Here is a 12565-nt window from a genome sequence, read left to right as displayed (position 1 = left end):
ATTATTTAAATTAAAGTGGAAAAGATTAATCTGCAATTAATATAATAATATTTTTTACTGAAACAAAGACTTTTTTTATAATATGATTACAGAAAACAGAATCACTGAGCGTTTAAACTTTATGGGCACTAAAGAATATCTTTCTTAATTTATGTAATATCTCAAGAATTTGTCAATAAAATTTTCTCAGATTCTTCATGAGCAGATCGATCAATTAACAATGTTTAATTTTAAATGCATCAAGCACTTAAAAAATAAAACGAATCATTTAAAATAATGGGTTGAAAACTCGTTAAAAAAAACTACTTAAAAAACGATGTACTTAAAACTATAAGCATATACAAAAAATATATAACTAACATAAATACAATTTAATTACAAAAGCATACAACTAACCTAAAAATAATTTAAATTAAGTCCGCATCCGTTGATAATAGTTGTCAATAATCAGAACACAATGCGCGTGTGTGAATTTTCAATGCCAGTTACGGTAATGCAAATGTGTGAATTTTTCTACGCCAGTTGGGATAATGCTATGTGGATTAGAAATTTTAAATTTTCTTTATTCTGTTTTATTTTAATTCAAAAGTACTTCAGAATGAATCTGAAAGATCGATTAATTAACAATTTTTAATTTTAAATGCATCAAACATTAAGAAAATAAACAGAATTGTTTGAAATAATTGGCCGAAAAATGTTAAGCCTAGCCTCATTAGCGTGGGGAAAAAACATAAAAAAGGTACCCCAGCTGCACATTCCCGACCTCCTAGGTATACATGTACCAAATTTGGTAGCTGTAGGTCAAACGGTCTGGCCTGTAGAGCACCAACACACACACACACACACTCTCTCTCTCTGGGTGTTGATTTGTCTGGATAAAGTAAAATATGCTTCAACAAAATCTTTCGAATCCATGTTTCATTTTCATTAATTTTGGCAAGAATGAAGTTGGCAAAATCAATTCTTTGTTGTGGATCACCTGGTTGCAAGTGCTGCAAAATTTTAATTTTATACAGATATCATTTTCAAATGTTGTGCAAGACTTTGTGTATGGTCGCCCATGGCTCTGATAAAGTCTTTGCTACACTTCTGGCACTTACAGGTCATTGATTCACTAACCCTGAATTAATTGCTTCCCTAATATCTTCCACAACTTTCTGATTCACAGATCTTCTTCCTCTAGTTCCAGGGAGTACTCTGAGTTCTCCTGTAGCTTGAAATTTAGTAATCATTTTCTCTAAGCCATTCATAGATAATGGTCATTTTCTCAAATCTTTAAGATGGCAATATTCTTTCAAAGCAGCACTATAATTACTATTCTTTTGGTAATAATATTTTACTAACAGAGCATGTTCTACCTTTGACAAAGTCATGGCTATAGCTTAAAGATATATGACTTTTATCATCATAATGATTTTAAAATTGAAGTGGTATTCATTTTGACATAGTACAGAGTAAACACGTTTTAATAATCTACAGTGCCATCTATTCCAAAAAAATGAATTAACATTTTTTATTGTAATTCATTACCCCATGTTGTAAATATAACATACACCAAATTTCTTCAATATACTCCAAGTAGTTTTTCTTATACAGTCCTTCAAATCTTGTACTTTAATTATAACCACCCTATATATTCCCCATAGTTTAAGAAATCTTTGTAATAAGGATTAGGTGCATAATACATTCAGATATTTTTAATTCTTTTTAATGCCATTTTTGAGAGTAATACCAAAAGGGAATAATGGAATAGGAAGACAAATATCAATTCTTTTTCCTTATACAAAAGATGGTTTTATTTCTTAATTTCAAAAAAAGAATGAATTGCATGCTGACATTGGAATGTATGGAATTTGTGTATTTATCACATGACATTAGCAAACTTTAGGCCTAACTGCATGTTATTGGAAAACATAGTCAATAGATCAATGTAATATATTTGCTGATTTGTTTGGCCATTAATCATTAGTTAATGGCCCAATTACCAATAATTATAATAATACCAATTTTATTAAATCAATTTGATCATTTTATATAATATATAGTTAATTAAAAATTGTGAAATGTTTTTACTTTTTAATAAAATATTTAATTGATGATAGATATTTTAATATTTTTTATTATTTAATAATTTTTTTTTTAATCTTTCAGTTCAGGCATGTCGAATTTTAAAAATGCTCCAAATAGGTTCTTCTCCTTATCTGGAACGATTTAATGTCAGCCAATGTCCTAAACTGAGCTTAGAAGTAGTAGTAAATGAAACTCTAGATTTAGTAACACAAGGAAAACTACTAGTCTGTTTTGAACCATGTATGCAGGTAAAGCATATTTTTATTTAATTTACAAGTGTGTGAAAATTCTTTAAAATTAAATATAAAGTATTTATTTTTTATCAGAATGTGAATTTTTTTTTGTATTTTTTCTTAATCACTAATGTTTGTCATTGATTTCAATTAATTTAAATAAATTCCATGATTTTTTATTGTTTTGAGTTTTGAAATTATTAACTTTTACTGTTATTAATAAGTTTAGGATATACTGACTGATATGGAAAATCTGTATTCTTTATTCTTATCAGCTGAACAGAGTTTTGTTGCCTAATTGTTGTTATGACTAGGCATTGCTCTGGTGCAGAATGCATATTATTGTTATGGAAAATTGTATCAATTGTCCTTATTTTGTTACGGAAAACAAATTTTTATCAATTTTAATGCTTATTAATTTTTTTATTATTATGGAAAATTAAGCAATTGCAACTCAATATTTGCTCACCCCCCCCTTTTTACTTTTACATTGAGTTCATATTCAACTGAAATAAAGCAGTTGAATTCAATTAGTTGATTGAAGTAGCAAAGTACTTACTATCTTAATAATTGTTAATTTAAAAAATTGAAAAATGCCAAAACAACGGGCAGATATAATGGAGTATTGATTGATTGAAGACAGCAATTTTGCTCTACAATATAACTTACAGCTGCATTAGTCTATAATTCCTGTTTAAATATTCACTTGCTATTATTGTTATGGGCATGGGTTAATGGCAGAGAGAGTATAAAAATATTGTTCAAATCTTGTCAGATTCCATGTATTATGAAGAGGGGGAAAAATAACTTTAAAAAAATGTTCTAGACTCATTTTTTGGCAGATTTCCCCTCTGGAGCAGTAAGAGATTTGCTCAAGTGTATTATTAGAAAAGATGTACAGCAAGGTCATGGATTTAAGCATATTATTGCTATTGAACGTAGAGAGAACTCAAGATAAGCTTTGTTTCTAACATTAGAGTTAATTTTTCTTTTCTGCTTTTATACCACTGTCATGTTTTACTGTGAAACATGAAATTGTATTGATTTATAATTTAATACTGAGGTATTTAAACTGAGTTTTATTGTTCATCACACTTAATTTAATAAATTTAAATAAGATTTACTTTAGCTAGAATAATGTTCCTTTTCTTGTACTATAGAGTTATGTTATTTGTTTAGTTATTTTGAATTAAATATTTTTCATTGTTCAGAAATAGAATTTTCTGTTTTCTTCTGTGTTATTAAATTTTTAGCATAATTTTAACTAAGCATTGAATTCAGCTTAACCTTACTCAGTCAAAAAATTTTAAAAATCTGCATTGGTATAGAAAACATTTTGCCTCTTTACCATTATACCACACATATACATGCATTAATTGTAAAAAGTGAAGTAGACCATTAATGTAGTTGATATTTTAGAACAAAAAAGAGTTTTATATGAATAAGTAATATTTTAATTTGTTTCTTAAATAATACTTTTTTATACTAAGTATATAGTAATTTTACCTAATGTTATTTCATAATTTTTTTTTTTATTTGTATGAATAGGACAATTTAAAAATAAATTGACAAAATTGATGGCTGAGAATTAGTATGTAGTCTTTACACTTAATTAATAGACCTGTATCAAAATTTTGATTAAATCTATGAAAGGACTTGTTGTATGTCTATATATGAATGTGAAAATAATTACTTGAAAATATTGAGTAATTAATATGATTTCACATGAGGTCTTTATATCAAAGTATGAAAAACACCAAATTTTAGATCAACCATAAGATGTTTCTTAAAACATTATTGTTATTATGTCATTTTGTGAATGACATTTTTGAAATAAAATGATCGATGTGTTTTTAAATGTGACTAACAGGGGTGTTTGTGCTCCGGGGAAACCCCGGAATTCCGGGGATTTTGAACTTCGATACCCGGAAATTCCGGGGATCGTCGTTCAAAAGGAAGTAGGAATAATAATGAATTATTTATTTTGATCTGGGTAATTTTGTTTGCTTTGAAAGCAGAAAACGCAAGGTCAGTGTGTGTGGTGAAAACTTTTCCTTTCTTTCTCCAAAGGCAGTGATAATGCGTGAAAAGCGGGAAAAAACTTCTTTTTTGTTCTTTCCTTATTGCGAGTTATGACTCATTCCCCCGGTTCTCGGACATTCTCTTCTGGATTCTTTTCGGCAAGTAGGCGCGGCAGAAAAAAAAAGGGAGAGACTTCGTTCAACCAGATGTGCGATAACGTGACTCTGGGTTCAAAGGTCTTATCTCTCCTGGCGTGGCGCCAATAAGTAGAGAAGGGGGATTTTTCGCTGTATTAGCTATTTGTTATTGATCGCTTCGCAACTTTTTTTTCTCCGCTGTGTAAAATTTTCGTTTCATTTATTGATGCACGTGTAAATTTTTCGTTTCGCTTATTGAAATATTTTTTTATTTATGTACGCAAGAGAATTTCACTTTGAAATTTCAGCATATGAAACAGAAATTACCCCTTAAAAATTCATATCTAATTAGTTTTACAGCATTAGATCCAGAGCTAAGAGGTAAAACCAGTACAATATTAGCTTTTGAAAAATTATCATCTTTTATGTCCCATATTTTTAGTGATAATGAAAAGTCAAAAGTAGAAGCTGAAATAAGGTTATACCAGAGTGATATTGATATCACCAAAGAAATGCTCTACACATCTGATGAAAGTGGAAATCAAGTCAAGTGTACAATTGATAAATATTGGTCTAAAGTTTTTAATTTAAAAGATGATTTCACAAATGATTATAAGTATCCTACATTGGCTAAATTGGTCAAAGCCTGCCTTAGCTGCTTCCATGGCCCATTAGTGGAAAGTGCATTCAACTTAATGGATACGCTTGTCACTGACTATAGAACCTCTCTTAAGATTGATTCCCTAGATGCAGTGCAGACTATTAAATATGATTTAATGGCTTCTAAAGAAACCTCATGTGAAAAATATGGCTCAAAAAATCCAATGACTGATCCAATTCACAAAGATCTCTTACTGAATATGAACAGAAGTTGGAAAACATATCAAGAGGACTTAAAAACATGTATTTCAGATGAGTCGCCTATAAAAGTCTCTGAAAAACCTTCTACATTAGCAGAAAAGCAAACTGCTTCTACCTCTGCATGTGCAGTTCTCGAGGAAATTTCTTCAACTGTAAATGAGGAAAATAAAAGTCAACCTTCCTGCAATTATGAAGTTCACCACAAAAGAAAGACAAGCCCACAAACATCAGAAAATAAAAAAAAAAGCAACAGAAATTAGATAATTTTTTTAAAAAGAATTAATTCAGGTAATTTAAAATATTTGCATAAAATGTAGTAGTTTATATGTTTGAAAATTTATGGCTATTAATTTTGCAAAAAAAAGTAATTCATTGAACTTTTATAATTAGGTCATTCAATACTTCATAATTGTAATTTTTCATTTCTCCCCCCCCCCTTCTCGAAACTCCAAAATGCCGGTAGTAAGTCCGTAAAAGTTTCCGGGGATTTTTTGGGGTCCCACAAACACCCCTGGACTAATTTCATTGTTCTTGTAAAAGTAGCATTCATTGCGTATAATTACAATAGAGAAAGAGAAAAATTGTTAGAAAAATGATGTAATTTAATTAAAATTGGTTTAAATCTTGTTTTTTTTTTGTTACAATTTTTTTAAAGCAATAAATGCACTATTTATAGTAAATTTAAAGTGCATTTAATCATCTAAATTGCTACCTTTAAAATCTTTTAATTTTATGTCTAGTTTCTAAATTCTGAGAATCTGTGAGTTAGAATCTGTGAGAATGAAATCTTATTTATTAGATTAATTTTTTTCAGAGTTAATATTAGTTATTTAATCATAGATAATGTTATTGTACAAAATCATTTTTATTGAAAAATTAGTAGGATTTTAATCATATCAGGCCTATCTTCAATTATGACTTATATGTTAGTAAATCTTTCCATCTTTTTCTTTGTCTCTGTATTTATTATTAGATGTTAGTAAAATGAAATATATTTAAGAAACACTTACATACAATAAGCTATGATTGCATAATCAAACAAGAATTATAATTCCAATCCATGTTACTAGAAAGGTAAATATTAACACATATTTGATTAAAAAAAATATTTATAAGAATGTGTGTAAGAAAGATGGGAAAAAAAGGCATATTTTAAATTTTAATACCTGATTTAATTAGCTAGCTTAAATTAATAATATTTGTTTTTTCATATATAAGAAATAAAAGCTGAATTTCCTGTATTCTACTATATATTTTTTGAAGGTGTTGTGGTCCACTCAGCGGTGTAGGTCTACAATATTTATTATAACTTAATAATACATGCAGAATATGTATTTACCTACATAACAACAACTAGAATAATTGTCACGAATATAATAATATATCTAATAATGCATTTAATATCAAGGAGTTCAAAATACATTAAAAAATAAATCATTTTCATCTAAGGTTAGTTTTTATAATTATAATTAGCAGAAAACATCGGCTACATACTGTCCACCAATATTGGTATATGATTACTAACTGCTAATCTGGTACTGGATTCTAAGTACTATATGAAATGTAATTAAAATTTAAAAAATAATTTAATATTTTTTATTTTTAGGTCTATTATCCATCAGATACTGAGAAAATCATATTTTCAAAAGCTGCTCAAGATATTAATATTGTCCTATATCAGGATTTTACAAGTCCTGCTAATGAAATTGTTCAAGCTATTGCCAAAGAAAATCTTTTGGCATGGACTGATATAACTGACAAAATGTATGAGAGTCCCGTGTAAGTACAACTTTAATTAGGTTGAGAAAACAGAAAAATTACTGTATTGTTATAGGGTAAAATAAATAAATAAAAAATTAATTAATTAATAAATAAAAAAAATGCTTTCGTATTTTATAAACTGTTATCTTTTTTATTTATTGCAGATAGCCTAAATTTTTTCTTTGATATTCTTACTATGGAAAACTATTAGCAAAGGCATCCTTTTAAGACTAAAAATAATGTTAAATATGTGTAGCTTATTAGTTGCTTATTAGTTGTTAAAACTGTTGTAGTCATTAATATGTATCATAATATAATTTAATGTATATAGTCAAAAGATACAAGATTGTATATTTTCGATGATCTATTTCTATTTGTTTAGATCATTAAATGATTTTAATTTCAGTTTCAAATTCTGCATATTAGTGAAGCTGACATTGACTGTCAATTTAGGTAATAAGATTATTATCCATACATTTAATGATAAAGTTTCCTTTTGTATTATGTTTATAAAGTTAGATGGTGCTTGCATTTTAACTGCATGCCATTGTTGAACTTTTACCTTAACCACACATCACAAATTTCAAACTCATTTATTTACTTGTTGGCGAATATAGTCAATAGATTAGTGTTCAAGTTTTTTGTGATTATTTAAATTCATGTGGTTAATACACACATACCATATAAGCTAACTCCCATTTATTAAATCTGTTTTCATTTTCTTAGATACCAAAGTTTCCATAAACATTGGTTAGTAAAAGAAAGAAAAAATAGGAAAAAGAGGATAAAAATGTTTCATAGAGAAAACAGATCACGATACCCTTATGGCCATTCTTTAAGAAGAATCCATGGTAAGTACTAGTCATTGCTTCTGATATTTTGATAAAATATGTGCTATTACAGGGATGGACAGACTTTTTCAGTAATATGGACTACTACTAATTTTTTCAAGGTGTTGTGGTCCACTCAGTGGTGTAGGTCTACAGTATTTATTATAACTTAATAATATATACGGAATATGTATTTACCTACATAACAACAACTATAATAATTGTCACAAATATAATAATATCAAATAATGCATTTAATATCAAGGAGTTCAAAATACATTAAAAAATAAACCATTTTCATCTAAGGTTAGTTTTTATAATTATAATTAGTAGAAAACTAAAGCTACATACTGTCCACCAATATTGGTATATGATTACTAACTGCTAATCTTGCACTGGATTCTAAGTAGTCATCTGCGAGATAGAACAATATGTTTTCTTAATTATATTCATTGTTGAAAATGCAGATTCATACAGGTAGGTAGAACCAAAGAACAATGTTAAATGATATGCAACTTTTTTAAAATTAGGATATGTCCACATATTAGATTCCAAAAGTTACTTTTAGGTTTTGAACAACTTGCTTTTAAAATCATGTCATTTCGAAGGAGAAAAATCTCGTTTACCTCAAGAGTTAAAGAGAATACAATGCTCCATAAATATGTTTCTTTTAGTATGCGTGTCTTAAATCTTAGTAAAGTTAATAAAGGCTTCAAAATGTCTTGGTGGTCCACTGATCAATTGCGATCGACTTAATGCCTATCCCTGCACTATTACAAAGCAGTTAAATTTATTTCTTCCTTCAAGTTTTTGTTCAAAAAACAAGCTTATTCAGAACTGATTAGTACAATAAAATAATCAGGGCTAAAAATGAAACAGAATTTTTATGGCATGTAAAAAAACATTTTGTATTAAAATTAACTATTTATTTTTCATTTATATCTTAGCATTTTGCTATTAATTTTCATTCAAAATTTTCAGTCACTCACTTATATATAGTGGTAACAAATTTCTTGAAGCAATGAAGGAGTTAATGGAAAGGTCAAGCAGGAATATCACTTTCTATAATTGATATGTGAGTCTTCCTGTCATGTTGCGGCTTGCAAATAATGCATTATTTATAAATATAATTTTTTAAAAAAAATCTTGTACATTATTGACATAAAAATTGTTTTAGTAAATAAAAATTGCAATTTTTAAATTTTTGTATTTATAAAATGCTCCAATACTTTCAAAATATGGACTTGGTTGAAGAACAGCATATATTAGGAAAGGATTGCCGGTGTCCTGGCATAGGGGTAGCGTAACTTCCCCATGATCTGGGTTCGAGTCCTGGTTTGGGCATGGTTCTTCTTCTTCTGTGTTCTATCTGTGAGGTGTGTGAATATGCCCTCATGTAAAAAGTGGTTCTGCAAGCATGAAGTAGCTGAGTCGTACTCTTGGCCTTGGTTGACACTACTGAAAAAACAAGAGGCGCTCACTTGGCTTAAATTGTTGACAGATAACTGTCAGCGGGCCTGTAAAGTGTCAGAAGTAACAATACAACAACAAGGATTTTGCGCCTGGAAAGATTAAAATTAATAATTTTCAAAATGGATTCATTTTAAAACAACATATTGGCTACATGATTGTATTCTATGATTAATGATTTATAACATTGCTTTTTTGTAATGTAGTTATATTTTGTTAAATGCACAAAGATGGATTTACACAAAAAAAGTGTAGCGACAAGAACACCCCAAAAATAAGGATGGGAAGTTTTTTTATGATGGTTAATTCTTTCTTCCCAGGTGAGTAAAATAAGAAGTGGGGTCAAGTCCCTTCCATTTCATTGGTGGAGCATACCTCCTACAGGAAGGATTGTACCACGAATATTGATTGCCCTTAGAATTCAATCAAAGTTCCTATCTTGGTGTTATTGTGATGACTAATTTTTAATTATCTTGGTTGCTACAGCAGGGTTGTTGATTTGTTTTGATGGACTTGTCCAGTTGACTTGTTTTCATGGTTACTTAAAAAAAGATTACTCTTCTCTATTTGAAATTGTGCATTAGGTTTTAAAAATATTTTGAGATATTTTTGCTACTGATATTTATACTTTTGATATAAGTGACATAGTTCATAGAATTAACCAGAGTACCTTTTTTCTCTTACTAGGAGTATTCCCATTGCCACTATCGAATGACTCAGATTGTGGTAAAGATGGAAAATATCAGATTTTAACTAACGATCATCTTTTTACATCACTTCTTGAAAATAAATCTTGGGACAAAGGTATTTTTAAAAAAAATTTTAATGATATTATCTATTTCATAAATATTGCTTTGCACTTTACCTCAATTTTGAAGAATTTCTTAAGATTTTATTAATTTAGATGATTTTTAATAACATTAATTTATGTAATATTATTACATAAATTAATGTAATAATATTACATTAAATCTTAATACATAAATTTTAAAATAATGTATTAACTAGCCCCCTTTGTAACTAATCATCATGTATGTATTTCATGTATGTTGCTCATCATGTATGCATTTTAAATTGAAATAATCAATTATAAACAAAAATCATCAGTTAAAGAGATGGAAGAAGTTATATTTGGATTTTAAGGTGCTGTAAAATTAATTCTTGTGCTGTAATATGTTCAGAAATTAATGCAGTAAAATGCCAATATTTGGCTAAATTTTTATATATATTTTTTAAAATTGCTCCAAGGATATATATTGTTTTCCTCCAACATATATGTGATGTTTCATAGCGCTAGATCAAGCGGTGTGTCCTGTAGTGATTTAACTTGCACATTCAACATTATTATTGGAAGAGATGAAAGCTCACGATTAGCAGATTCATTTTTCATGTTCAGCTCCCTCCTCCCTGGTATCATTTTTGAGAAATTTGCAAAATAAAAGACAAGTCTTGAGTGTTGTGACTAATCTTTGCCACCAATTAATTTTGCCATTTTGCAAGCATATCTAATTAATAAAAGAGTTCTATCATTCACAATTTAGATTGCACTTTTTATGGTTTAGTGGTTGGAGCAGTGAATTTTATTGCAAGTTTTTCTCATAGAGATTGCAAAGTGGGAAGTCAGAGAATGCAGATGACTATCATTTACATATTTAGAGATAATAAATTTTCATCTAAATTAAAATTTTTGAAATTTGTCCAGTTATTGGGACTTGCAATTCTGTAAGGTGATTTTCTCATATATAATGTAGAGGGACGCAGTGTTTCTTTGATTTCTCTCAAAAATGGCAGGGGCAGGCAATCATTGATGACATGTGAAGAGGTCATGAATTTTGATATGAAATGAAAATTGATGATGTCAAACCAATTTTTAAGGTTTGATGATCGGTTCATTGATTTTCTATATTAAAATATATATTGAAAACTATTTTTTCTTTTGTTTGTTCATTTTTATTCTGAGATATTAAAATTTTAATGGCATTATAAATTTTCTCAGAATAATTTCAAGTTTTAGCGATAAATAATAATAATAAAATATTTAATAGTTTTTATAAAACACATCTTTATTAAGAAAACAAAATTTCTAAGATTTCTTACATATGCTATAGAACAGCTGCTGAATTTGAAGATTGTGACTTAGAAGTCTATGTTTCAAAAACTAACAAGTCAATTTTTTTTAAGATTCTTCAATATTTGTAAGAAAAAATTGTTGTTGAAAGTAATTGATTTGAATTCAGGGAGTTAATATTTTGAATCTTACTTAAATATTTAGTTGCTTTAATTTCTAGAAATTCATTTGAACAACTTTCGAAAGGTAAGAAGAATAACAAACTGATGCAAAATGATTTTCTTTTAGTGTTCTTTAATGCTTCATTTTCTTATTTTTCTCCAATTTTTGAACTTACAGAAGTCTTTCTACCCATTTAAAGAAGAAGCCAGTGAAGAGTTTAAAATTCCTTGTTATTTAATGATACTTTTTAATTAAATTATAATTTTATTTATTGTTTCCATTGTATTTTTAAGGATTTCCAGCTCCAGAAGCATGCGATGAATGTGCAGAAGATAATCTTATGTTATCCATGATGGACACTGAATGTACTCATAGGAAATATAAATTGAAAAGGAAGACAACTGCATTTTATATACCTTTCAGTGACAGTAATTAATTTATTTTGCCAAAAAAAAATATATACCATTGTAATGTATGCTGAATTTTCTTTACTATTTTAAGATAAATGAAAATAAATGACATTGAGTACAAATATTATCTCTCGTTTCCTGATTATCTTTTGTCTTTTCAATTCATAAATATTAGATATATTAAATATATATGTGTTTCATGCAAAGCCAGAAAATTGTATTTTGTAAAATAAAATTTGTGTATTATTGTTCATATCTGGTTTGCCAGATATAAAGTAAAATATATAACAGCTACAAAATCTAGTTAAAACTACAAGTACACTACTGGTCAAAAGTATTGCAAGTTTGAGAAATTTCACATTTTTTCAACAATAAGCCTCGCCCCCCAAATAATTTTTTAAAAATTTAAAATGATGTTTTCTAGTATAAATATGGTAGAGAAGTTTCAAGCTATTGTGCAATCCATTATGAAATAATCGTCTGCTATGATTGTTCCATCCTGGTAGTTTATTATAAAATCGCTCCTACTATGAAGGATTTC

General features: G+C 28.1%; 1 protein-coding gene across 1 annotated transcript in view; it reads left to right on the top strand.

Annotated features, from left to right (window-relative positions):
• Positions 1 to 12151, top strand: part of LOC129984040 (F-box only protein 38-like) — a 39758-nt gene extending 27607 nt beyond the window's left edge. Inside the window, exons 10-14 of the mRNA XM_056093802.1 lie at positions 2152 to 2318; positions 6930 to 7102; positions 7811 to 7935; positions 10072 to 10188; positions 11908 to 12151. Of these exons, the coding sequence (XP_055949777.1) occupies positions 2152 to 2318; positions 6930 to 7102; positions 7811 to 7935; positions 10072 to 10188; positions 11908 to 12050 (725 nt within the window). The 3' untranslated portion in view covers positions 12051 to 12151. The remainder of the gene's footprint in view (positions 1 to 2151; positions 2319 to 6929; positions 7103 to 7810; positions 7936 to 10071; positions 10189 to 11907) is intronic.
• Positions 12152 to 12565: the final 414 nt, after the last annotated feature.

Source organism: Argiope bruennichi, chromosome 9 (assembly GCF_947563725.1).
Source record: "Argiope bruennichi chromosome 9, qqArgBrue1.1, whole genome shotgun sequence".
NCBI lineage: Eukaryota > Metazoa > Arthropoda > Arachnida > Araneae > Araneidae > Argiope > Argiope bruennichi.
Note: the sequence above shows the minus strand (reverse complement) of the source record. Positions and strands in the feature narration are given on the sequence as shown.